The sequence below is a fragment of the Callospermophilus lateralis genome, chromosome 13, assembly GCF_048772815.1.
Source record: "Callospermophilus lateralis isolate mCalLat2 chromosome 13, mCalLat2.hap1, whole genome shotgun sequence".
Lineage (NCBI taxonomy): Eukaryota > Metazoa > Chordata > Mammalia > Rodentia > Sciuridae > Callospermophilus > Callospermophilus lateralis.
In genome coordinates, this window is record NC_135317.1 from 83,580,465 (window position 1) to 83,592,478 (window position 12,014).

Sequence of the window (12,014 nt, forward strand, 5' to 3'; positions counted from 1 at the left end):
AAAGAATTTGATGAAATTAATTTTAGTGATATATTTAATTTATCCCATACTTACAATACTGTTTCAAAATATAATCAATATAAAAATTATTCATGAAATAGTTTCTGTTTTACACTTAGAGTAAATCTCAGTTTGGATTAATGACATTTCATTTGGACAGTGCAGTTCTAGAACACATATTTTCTTTTTATTTTCTTTTCATTCATACAAAGCTCAGAAACTATGACTGGGTAACTAGAAGTAAAGGTTTAAAGTTTATGATTTGGTCAGGAAGGGATTGTGAGATTGATACTCCTGGATAGCTCAAGCAACAGTCATTCAGTCAAGGGCATAATGGAGTAAAACCAGAGGAGTGGGTACACTTGATTCCATTGCCTGTGAGCAAAAGTATTATGCTTATTCAAAGAATAATGTGTGCTTGATTTATAGAGAGCTAAATTGTCAATTTCCTATTTTATTAAAAAGTACACTTTTTTTTTGCACACATATAAAGCATGACTTATTTGTTTTTAATTTTTAAAAGCAAAAATTAAAAATTCCCCAACCCATTTAGGTTAAATAATATTTCTAAAAATTGAGAACATTTTCTTTTTCTTCCATCGTAATATATTTTGGGGACAGTAATTAAATATGTACCCTGATATTCATTTCTATTGTTTTATATTTTAAAACCATTTGAAACTTAGAAAAAAATAATATTACTCAAACTAGAATAAAGAGCATTAAGAAAGAAGATTTATTTTTGTATCCTTCAACTGTATTATTGTTTGGATATGTGGATTACCTAAAAATGTTCATTTATTGAGGTTAGATTTTAATATTAAAAATTCCCTCTTAAATGAATCCTGGTATATGCACTTTGTGGGCTAAATGAATTAGGCTCTAAACTTTTATCTGAATCTATGGAGCTTCGATGTAAATTGAAAAGATCACAGCTATGGGGAGAAGACCTATACTGCAAAGGCCTTTCTGCATAGATTATGAACATCATAACTCAATAATTTTTTCAAAACTATGGTTATAATTGGACCCAATGGGGGTCTGTTTCTTTGATCAGATCACAGCAACTGTGACTTCACACTGGAAAATGTCACCACTGTGCAGGTTTATCACCTGTAGAGCTGCTCTTTCCTCTGATGCTGTGCTCATTTCTCATTAGCATTATTCAAAGTTTAGTTGTTAATTAGGTTGACACTTCAATTACAATCATCATCTACAAGACTAGTCAGGACTACTTGCATAAGGAAATAAAAATATTCCTTTTTGCATATATGTGTAAAGGATAAATGACATTATTTTATTATCTGGTAGTTTCATACAGTAAGAACATGCTCTGTTAAGGGAGGAATCCAATTGGAATTTGTCTCAGTTTTTATTAAGAAAACAGAATTGTTACATAGTTTCACGTTTCTGTTTTAAGCATTGATGGGGGTTGTGTATGAGGATCAATATTTTTAAATATAAAGACTATAGTTTTCCATTTTATGTGAAAGAAATTATTGAAGGGAATTTGATGCATAGGAGCATGTTATATATCTCCTCCCCCCAAAATCAGTTTACATCAGGAGTAGAACTCACCTAAACATTAATTTGATAATATTGTTCTCTAAAGTACGTAGCACTTGAAATTAAAGGATGGAATATGTCTGAAAAATAATAACACATTTAGGTGACTTTTAAAATCATACAAATTCTTAGATGAATCTTTCTTAATTTAAAAACATTAGTACTTTTTTGATTACTGGTTTATGATATAGTGACATTGAACTTAAGGCCAGCATGTGGTAGTCTGAAAACTAGAAAGAAAGTGTATATCATATATTTTCCTCTTATTAGCTACATAGTGAGGGCAGGTTAATTCATGTCTTTGCACCTCTTATCTCTTCATTCATAAATGGTATATGAATTCTTTTCTTAGAAGACTATTGTGAATATTAAATGAGACAATGTGTAACATTTGCAGAACATAATTCTCCACTCACGGTACAGTCTCAATAAGTTTATTTCTTCTTCCCTCTTTTTTTTTCTAATAATGACAAAACACATCAACAAATGCCTGGAAAATTACATACGCAAATGAAGCTTCCAAAAGTAAAATAAAATTCTAAGTGATCCTGAAGAACCCACAACAAATAACCTTACATAGCAGAAATGAGCTATATTCAATGAGCTTCACCTCAAAACAAGTGGACACATGTTGTAATTGCTAAAAATCTGCAGAAAAGTGGCTCACAAGCAGTTTACTGTAAAATAATTAAAGCTTATTTATGTCAAGAGGCCTTTGGGGAAAAAAAAAAGAGAGCATAAACCAATTTGCATTAGCACGTTACTATTCACTCCTGCTTTGGTTTCAATTAACAGACCAGCAGGTGCTCGCTGCAGTTAAAAAGATAAGCTATCAGGAAGAAGGATGAATTTTTGGCTGACCTGCACACACTGTGGTTTGCCTGCTGATTGGGTTCCTACCTCGCTGTACCAATTTCTGAGGTGTTAATTTAACTGTTCTTCTCTGTCATGCAGGTCTCGGCCTTGAAAAATAAACTGAAGAAACAGTCTACAGCTACCGGTGATGGACTAGCTAGGGCCTTTCTTAGGGCACAGGCTGCTTTGTTTGGATCCTACAGAGATGCTCTGAGATACAAACCTGTAAGCATTTTATTTCATCACTATTGTACAGTTCTTTGGAATGAGGCAAAAGAAAGAAACATCATTTTAATATCACACCTTAAAAAAGTATCATGACTATCTTATAAAATCCAACATAGTATACTATAAAACATCTCCAATTCCTTGGCTTTCTGTGTTAAGTTTTTTGGTAAACTTTAGTTAATACTTCCCACATTCTATTGCATATCACCTTATTAAAATTCTAAAAATGGAACACTTACCTCTTAACTAATTAATTGTGTTCAAACATAAAGCACTTATCTGATCTTGTTAAAATTATTCAGAAATTCACCAATCAAATTTATTTAATGAATTTAAATATGACAAGTACAATGTGAAAGTTTAAGAAGTTAAAACTGAAAATTTTTGCAATATTTGGAAACTTAACTGTTTGCCTAATGTGTAACACTTTTCTAAAGTGGGCTTATCTATTTAGTGTATTTTGGCTCATTTTGCTGTTAATTTCACATTCTAAAAATGGTTATTGTGTAGAATTATAGCCAAGTTTTTAGGTGGTCTAATCTTCATTATTGATTAAGGTGTGTTAAGTTGATTTATAAAAATGATTATACTACTGTTCCATGACCAGAGAAATATATTTCAAAGGATAAAAACATAGAATTAGTAAAAGTAATACAAAGACCTGCTGTTTATTAGGAAGTTTACTAAACTGTAGTACCCTTAGTCACTAGACTTTGATCTTATTTGTAGAATGAGAATTCTTATAGTTTCTCTATCTTTCAGGGTTGGTTTGTAAATCCCTATTGTAAAGTAGGAAGTACTAAACATATGTGAATGTGTTCAAGGGTTATTGAGTTATGGGAAGAGTCTTAAATGCATGAGCATATTGGCTGCTGTCTCTAAGTAAATGTGTATGTCCATTTTTCATGCTCTGTTAGCTTTATGTTAGCTGTAACAAAATACCTGTGATAATCAACTTATAAAAGGGAAGGCTTTATTTTTAACTCACAGTTTTGGATGTTTCAGACCATGGTCCATTGGCCTCATTGTTTTTGAGCTTTGGGAAGTCGCTCGCTTTTGCGGGGAGCACGTGCAAAGCTCCTTATCCTTACTTCATGGCTGGGACACAAAAATTAAGGAGAAAGGGTCCAGGATCTCAATATCCTCTTCAGGGGTACATACTCAACAAATGGAAGACCTCTCCTTAGACTCTGTGTCTTAAAAGATTTCACCATCTCCCAATAGCTCCACTGGCTGAAAGACCAAGCCTTAACATGTGGGGCTTTCGGGGACACTTATCTAAACCATAGCACATGCTAATGCTTTAAATGTATGCATTTATAGAACTCATAGTACCATACATAACATACAGAGCTCATATGGGAGAGCCTTAAATATTGTTGTTAGGATCTCACTCTTTGCAAGACTAGAAAACAGTTATCTACTCTCTAATAAAGCATATACGTATTCAATTTATTCAACTTAAAACAGAAAAATTAGTTTGAAAGACAAAATTAATGATTTATTATGATTATAGGATTTTTTTGTAATAGGAATTGATTTTGAGTTTATAGTATAGGAAAGAAGGTTAAAAATATAATTATGCGTGAATTTTACCACATTTAAATACTTATTCATCTTTATAAACTAACTTTTTCTTTTTGTTTTCCTTCTAAAATTTGTGAAAAACTACAGATTTGAGGACAGAAGTAAACTGAAGTGAGAAGAGAAACATTTTTTAATAGATTTAAATTGTCAATATGTTGGGTACAGTGTGGAATGATTAAAATAGCATGTTTTTAACATTTTTGAGCTTCATTGAGCAGACAGGAATATAAGATTTCCATGATTTTCAGTTTTTTCAAAACAGTCTTGAAAGCCATAATTTCAGTACCTGTTAGAAATATATAATTTTATCATAGAATATCTTTGTTTTTATTGATCCTATTTGTTAATTTTTCTAATTTCTTCCTTTTAATTTTTGATATTTTCTCTTTTTATTGCTAGTTCTTTTAGGGAGCTGGGGAATAGTATTATCATTTTGTATGCATTTTTATTGACTGAAAAGTTTTTAAAGTTATTGAAAAAATTCAGGTTTTTTAAAAATTTGTTTTTCAAAAGTAACAGTATTCAAGGGAAACTATTCATATCTTTATTATGTTTAAAATGTGTTTTAAGCCATTTTCTTTGCAAATTGATTGTGTCATAATTTATTAAAATGATTGCTTTTTCTCTAAATTATTTTCGGTCATTTGTGTAATAGGTATATGTACTTTATATATTTTTGATAGATATAAATAAAGATGGATCAAGTGTTGAAATTACAATATTTCATGGTTTTGCCTATTCATGAATATATTTTAGTAGAATCTTCTCACTAGTAGAGTATAACTTTAAAGGAAAAACCTACTAAATACCTTTAAGATGGATATAAATTCTTTCATTAGGCCTTACTTTTTAAAGTTTTATGATTGTTCATGGGTATAAAAATGAATCATTATTTCCTTTACTGACAATACTTAAAATGTGTTTAGGCCCAGACTAACCAGGGTGTCAGGCTATCTCTTCACCTGATACTGAGCAAGTAATCTGTCTTCCTTTTACTTTCTTTCCAAAACTTTGACCTCAGTTTATATTTCTGCCTGAGGCACCAGTAATCTCAAACTTCTCAGGCTCCCAAACCTTTATTTATAATTTTCTTTCTTTCTGGCAGTTCTTTTATCTCCTTTGATTTTAATGTTCAGCCAAGTTACTTCCTGATACTTGACTCCATACTTCATGCTTGATCCTTTCTTTCTGTGAACTATATAGTCATTTTCCTTAATATACTACTTCTCCATTATTCACTGGAAGAGTATTTTCTTGTTATTTTTACTTATACTTGTAATTTTGATTGCTATTAAAGCAGTAACTGACTGCTGAGCACCCATTAGATGCCAGACATTGATAGGCCCTAGAGATAAACACTTCCATTTAATTTTTACAAGCCTTCAAAACATTACCTTTTTATTTTAAAGATAAACACAATGATAATCATAGAGTTGGGAAAACCTCACTGTGTTTCCCTAGCTAGTGAACAGTAGGACCTGGATTAGATTGTTCTTTCCACCGTCCCTCTCTCCAGTGTAACATATTCCTGTTCAATCTTGCCTGTTCTCATAGACTCCTGAAGGTACATTTCCTAAAGGTGTATGTCTTCTTAAATGAATGTGTTGGGGCTCAGAAAAATGATACCCCAAGCTGTGCTTTGACGTGCTGATCCAGAGGAAGTCTCAGAACTAAGGTTTCTCTGACCTTCTTGCCTTCTTTACCCTATACCTGCTGTGTCTCTCAATGTCTTTGGTCCTTTCTTCCCAGAAGCACAGGGCGACTTTCTCTGAGGTTGCTTTCCCAGAAGGAAGGCAGTTGTTATGAAATCTTATCATATAACCAGAAACCTTAACTGATAGAGACAATACCATTACCGTGCCCATAGGGTAAGTTAAAGTATGGTAACTTTAACTTACCCTGTGGGCATGGGTAAGTCTGTATATGTATCTAGTGTATAATGATGGAAATCACAGTAATTAGCATTTCTATCTCCTCAAACATTTATGCACATCTTATGGCAAAAGATATCATCTTGTGAAACTTTCTTCTCCAGAGTTTAGTTCCAGAATTTCATTTCATATTTCCAGAGTTTATAGGTAAGACTTAAGGATAACTTTTCAAAACAGAGAAGAATCACCAAAGAGATGCTGTAAAAAGGCAGTGATTGTTCAGAAGAAGGAAAAGTTACTTTTTTCTATTAAAGAAAATTCAACACTTAGTGAGATAAATCATGTGTTCCATATGGAGCAGATTTATGCCTCCAGGGGGCAGTTCTAAATAATTTTTTCTGCAACAAGCAGTTGATAGGTCAAGTTTAGATAAGATCAGGTAAGGAGGGCATGTACTTCATAGCACATGGCTCTAATGATACCTTTTTCCTTCCTATTCATTAGTCACATTATACTGAATAATCTTGAATCTGCTCTGATTATGTTTTAAAAAGTGAATCAAGTATGAACATTGATGTTTTTACTATTATCAGTAAAAAACTACCTAGAAAGCTTCTTAATATAGTATCTAATATATTATTTTTTCTTCTTTAAATATAGTGGCAAGTAATGTTGGTACTTCCTTTCTAGAAAGTTTGTTCTCCTCTCTGTAATATGAATTCCATTCTTGTTCTAGTTCATGTTATGTTTTCCTGATATACTTTTATTTATGCTCCTTCATTTGACATTTCCATCAAAATGATTCTAATTTGGGTTCCTTTCTATTGCCTTATCACTGTCCTGAAGAGCAAAATTCAGTTATTTTTGTTATTATGTTGAAATTGTCACATGAAGAGTTTTCCTTTTGTTTTATGTTTCTATCTCATTACTCTTTGTTGCCACAGAATCTTATGTTTATTTACTGTTTCTGTGAATGAACAATATAGCATTAAACAACAGATTAGGTAGCAGATAGATATTTCTTAATTGCATGAACCATTTTCTATAGTGGGTGGTAAGCCTAACTTTAATATGCAATTCTGTATAGATAATTCTTAAGTATATCAAATTACAGACATTTCCATATTCTTCTTGAGCACTTTGCCTTCACCTTGCTATAGCAGATACTGTTGGTTCACTGCCTAGACCTCCTGTACTGGCTGGTGATCCTTTCAGTGAAAAATTGCTTTGACTAAATAGGAGGTACCTTTCCAGGGAGAGAATGTGCTCTCCCCTATTACTCCCCTCCACAAGGGGAGAGCAAGCCAATGATACATGCAGTATAAGAAGTTGGGATCAATTCTGTGTTATAATTAGTGCTTTCCCCTGTGTAGTTAGGTAGAAGTGGATCTATGAATCTGATTCCATTCTTGCTTGGCTTTTTTTCTCCTTTCCTTATTTCCTCTAGTATCTTTTCTCAGATTAATTCTCCAACAAGTTATTTGAACAACAATCCCTATCTGGGCCTCAGCTGAGAATACGATTTAAGATGCACATCCAAATTTATTTCATCAACTTCTCATTAAATACATTTTCTTTCTGTATTTGTAGTGTTTGATAAATGATATTACCCTCAATTACAAATCTCACCTATTCCTGTGTAGAGTTATTTCCCAGTTTTTTTGTTTCTGAACATCCTTTTATTCTTTCAAGTTATTAAGGACAACGTGAGAATTGCTAACACGATTCATTGTAATGAATGAGTCATTGTACTTAGTCTCTGTTTTTATTTTGATCATAAAGTTCAGTCACTTATGTTTATTTGTGTTGAGTGGGCAGGGGGTGGCATTTAGGTTGATGAGAGAAATAGCAGGTGGTAGGGATCAGCCACTGAATGATGACAGATATTTTGCAGTCAAATAAGAATAAGTGGAACAAGTGGAGTCTGTAGGACTTGAAATTTAAGTCCTTGTTCATTTGAAGACGGAGCATCTGGTACAGATATCACAAGATGGTTCTAGAGATATGATTACTTAGCACTTAGAATAAGTAAAATCAGATGCCAAGTAGAATTTATCCTAAAATATATCCAATCAGAATTATATTTGCAATTATGAAGATAAGGTGATTGTAAGCATTTCATTGATTTCAAAACAAATTAATTTTATAACAACTAATGGAAACAGCAAAAATCATGTAATAATTGTCATATTATTATATAAGTATACATATTATTATATATTATTATATAAGTATACATATTATATATTATTAAATATTGTTAAGATATTTTATAATCAGGATGAAAATAAAATTGTTGGATGTTTTCAAGTACACATACTATTTATATTCTCATACTTAAGTATAACAGTGTTAATCTTAGTTTTAGGAAATTTACTCCTACTTTGAGGCAGTGAAATTGACCAGTTTTCAGAGTCCAAAAGATTCTTGAATAGTAAGGTATTTTAGAGGATTTTTAGTACTGGAACATTTCGGCTAGCCTGAAATCCAGCTATTATGTATCAAGGTCTATTTGTTGATTCCCTGTCATATACTCTGTGACTCTCCATGTACCTCCTAAAAGAGACTGCTTCTTTAACTGTCTTTATATTGATGCCCTGAAAATCTTCATTTCTATCTAGGGTGAGCCTGTCACTTTCTGTGAGGAAAGTTTTGTAAAGCATCGTTCAAGTGTGATGAAACAGTTCTTGGAAACTGCTGTTAACCTTCAACTTTTTAAGCAGGTAAGAGTGGATCTACACATTTTTAGTCTGTAACAGAACATTGTCATTTTTGCACATTTTCATCATCCTGAAACTGTGTCCTAATCCTGAGTAAAGTCTTTTCTAGCATTTTATGATTTTTTTAAAAACTCAGTAGCTAGCTATGACCTAGCAGTGCAGAAATATTATGTAATAACTTTGCTATTAAAAGGAACTAATGAAAAAATTGCTAAGCTCCAGGTTTCACTGAGGAAGGTCATATATCCACAAACGAAAACACAACATGAGTAGTTTTTAAGCAGGGAATGTGAGGAGGAGTTATTTTGGAATTGTAGATTGATATGGTAAAAAATAACTAGGATAGTCTCAGTGTTATCTAGTTTATAAAATAATTTACAAAATGAATATTTAACCTTTTAAGCTTTGTAAAAGGCTTTTCATAATTATGAATTTAAAATTTAGGGGAAAATTATGGTTATACCATATGTCCTGATTTTCAGTTCAGAAAATATAATTTCCATTTCAAAAAAGTTGTAGCTTGACATTGGAATTCAGAAATTTTGGTATACTAGTTTTTTTCATCTCATTATAGAGTCATAGCAAGTCTCTTAAGCTTTGTTGTCTTAGTTTTGGTTTACATAATTTAAGTCCTTAAAATTTGCATTTCTTCTTTGAAATGACAATTTTAAGAGTAACGTTGATGTTGTGAATTTAGTGTTAATGAAGAACAGTGGTATGTCAAATAGTGCTCAAGCAGGATAAAAATATGTAATGCCTTGGAGGAGCTGATGACCATAATAGTAATTTATTTAGACTCTTGGGGGGAAATTCCTTATAGCTTAAAATATTCTTCAAAATAAGTCAGTAAAGAAATCAGCATGGCAACAAATTAATATATTATCTATATTCTATGGAAATTTAAAAAAATAATCTGAGATTTGAAAGTATTTAGATAATATAACTGTCTTTTAATATATAAAGGAAAGGCTTTCTATATATAAACTTTTAGGATCATGTATTTCAGGACCAGAGATGTCTTGTTATTTTCCAAAGATATAGTTGTATACTTTGGAGTTCCCTATACCTAGATGTATCCAAGCATATAGTGAATTACTTCCTAGGGTTATAAGGAGGATCAAATAATAGTGCTTTATAAGCGCTGAAGAATATAGTACAGTGTATTCCCAAGTTAGTCATCCAGTATGGGCTTGTTGAATTAAATATTAATGTGCCCATTTTTGTATCAAGAAGAGATACAACTTTCTATTATCAAGAATGAGTAGTGAAGATCAAATTGTTAAATGGATCAAGGATTGAATGGGTGGGTAGAATATATAACTTGCTACTTTTGAGTAGAGATTCTGTAACTGGATTATTACCACTTAATAAGTTAATAAAGCATGGTAAATTTTATTGCATAATAATTTTCAAAAAGCATTTATAAGAATCATGAAGAGTTGGGTTAGATACTTTTCACTTAACAGATGATTGTGCTTAAGTGCATGTTTATTTTCCTTTAAAATACAAATATTGCCACCTACCTAACAGGGTTGTGATAACATTTATGTGTGCTTATATATACACTCAGCATAGTGGATGACACCTTGCAGATGCTCAGTAAAATCTATTGTCCTTCTCATTCTTAGAGGAAATACAATAACATAATCCAAGTCTATGTGGGATTATTTTTAAATTAGTAAAGTGAAAAGGCTAAATCTAAAAAATGAAAATCTTCAATGAAAGTAAAATCCATTTTGTGGACAACTTGAATAGTTTTGCATAGACAAATGTACCATTTTTAGAAGTTGATAACATTTTATGAATCTTAAGAAAGTGATTCTTAAAGATAGCCCTGAAAGTATTTAAAAGAGTCTTGTTGACAGAGTTTTACAAACTTTTCTAAAAGAAAAGTCAGTTGGTAAAAATGTATCAACACAGATGGATCTTCAAAGATTATACTTAGAAATGGCTGAAGGAATATAAAAATTTACTAGGTACAAGTGATTGCTATCTATAACAATGATTTTATGATCCATGGTAGATCTAGAATCGGTGTCTCTTTTAGCATGTTAATGCTTCCAGTTTGATAGAACTTGAACCCAGGAGAGCAACATACAGTTTTAAAGAAAGAATTAGAGTGAATTTTTATTTCTGGTAATGTGTCAGAATAGGTTGAGAAATAACTTCTTTACCCAAGCAATTTAAAATGTAGGAGTTGAAAAATATTTTGTCGAAAGGAGGCACAGGAAACAGAGCTAATGGGTCACTTTTTCTGGGTAAGAAGTATAATAGGAGAACTTACTTCCAAAAATCTGGGAGGACTTCATGTAAAAGTAAACAGGAAATAAAGGTACCTTTTCCTTTCACTTATTTCCTGGGTATCTGAACAGAGACTAAAATTTCAAAAGAATTTTCACTATTAAAAATCATTAAACATATAGGGAATCAAATCATGAGTAATATTAAAAGTAACAGAAACTGACCAAGACTTCAAATACTTGGAATTATCAGAAATAGAATATGACATAGCCATGTTTAAGATGTTGAGAGAAAAAAAATCAAGCTTTAATAAAGTTGTCCAGAAACAACTTTAAAGGATATAAAACCAATTTTAAGAATACAGCAAATAATTAGTGAAGCATATAATAATTGAAATTAAAGGAAATTGTTGGGTTTAATTGCAGATTTGTCTTAAATGAAGAGAGATTTAAGGAGTTGAAGATATATCTGAAATAGAAATTATCCAGAATATGGTTCAGACACAAAGAAATAGAAGATATAGTGAGATAATAGACATGGAGAGTCTAGAGTAATTCATATAATCAGTTCTAATAGGTAAAGACTAAAAACAGAAGGGAGAAAATAAATGAAATGACTTCACTAGAACCAGTGAAACACTCCATTTTATGGATTTAAAAAGTCCAACATATCCACACCAAGCAAAGACAAAGAAATCTAATATATTCAGTTACAAAATATTAAAGAGGGAATTTTTTAAAATGATAGGAGAAAAAAAGATTACCTTCAAAGGAGAACTGTACTGACTAAACTAACTTCAAATCAACAACAATGAATATAGATGATCCTGGCCTGATATCTATAACATGTTTAGAAAAAAAATATGTAGAGTTGTATACCAGTTTAAACACCTTTTAATTACACAAAGGATGTGAAGGCATTTCTCAACAAAATCCAGGTTTGCCCC

General features: G+C 31.5%; 1 protein-coding gene across 1 annotated transcript in view; it reads left to right on the forward strand.

Annotated features, from left to right (window-relative positions):
* Dennd1b (DENN domain containing 1B) overlaps positions 1 to 12,014 on the forward strand; it is a 228,808-nt gene that overhangs the window by 145,980 nt on the left and 70,814 nt on the right. The window contains exons 13-14 of the mRNA XM_076831584.1: positions 2,521 to 2,646; positions 8,729 to 8,830. Coding sequence (XP_076687699.1) covers positions 2,521 to 2,646; positions 8,729 to 8,830 — 228 coding nt within the window. The remainder of the gene's footprint in view (positions 1 to 2,520; positions 2,647 to 8,728; positions 8,831 to 12,014) is intronic.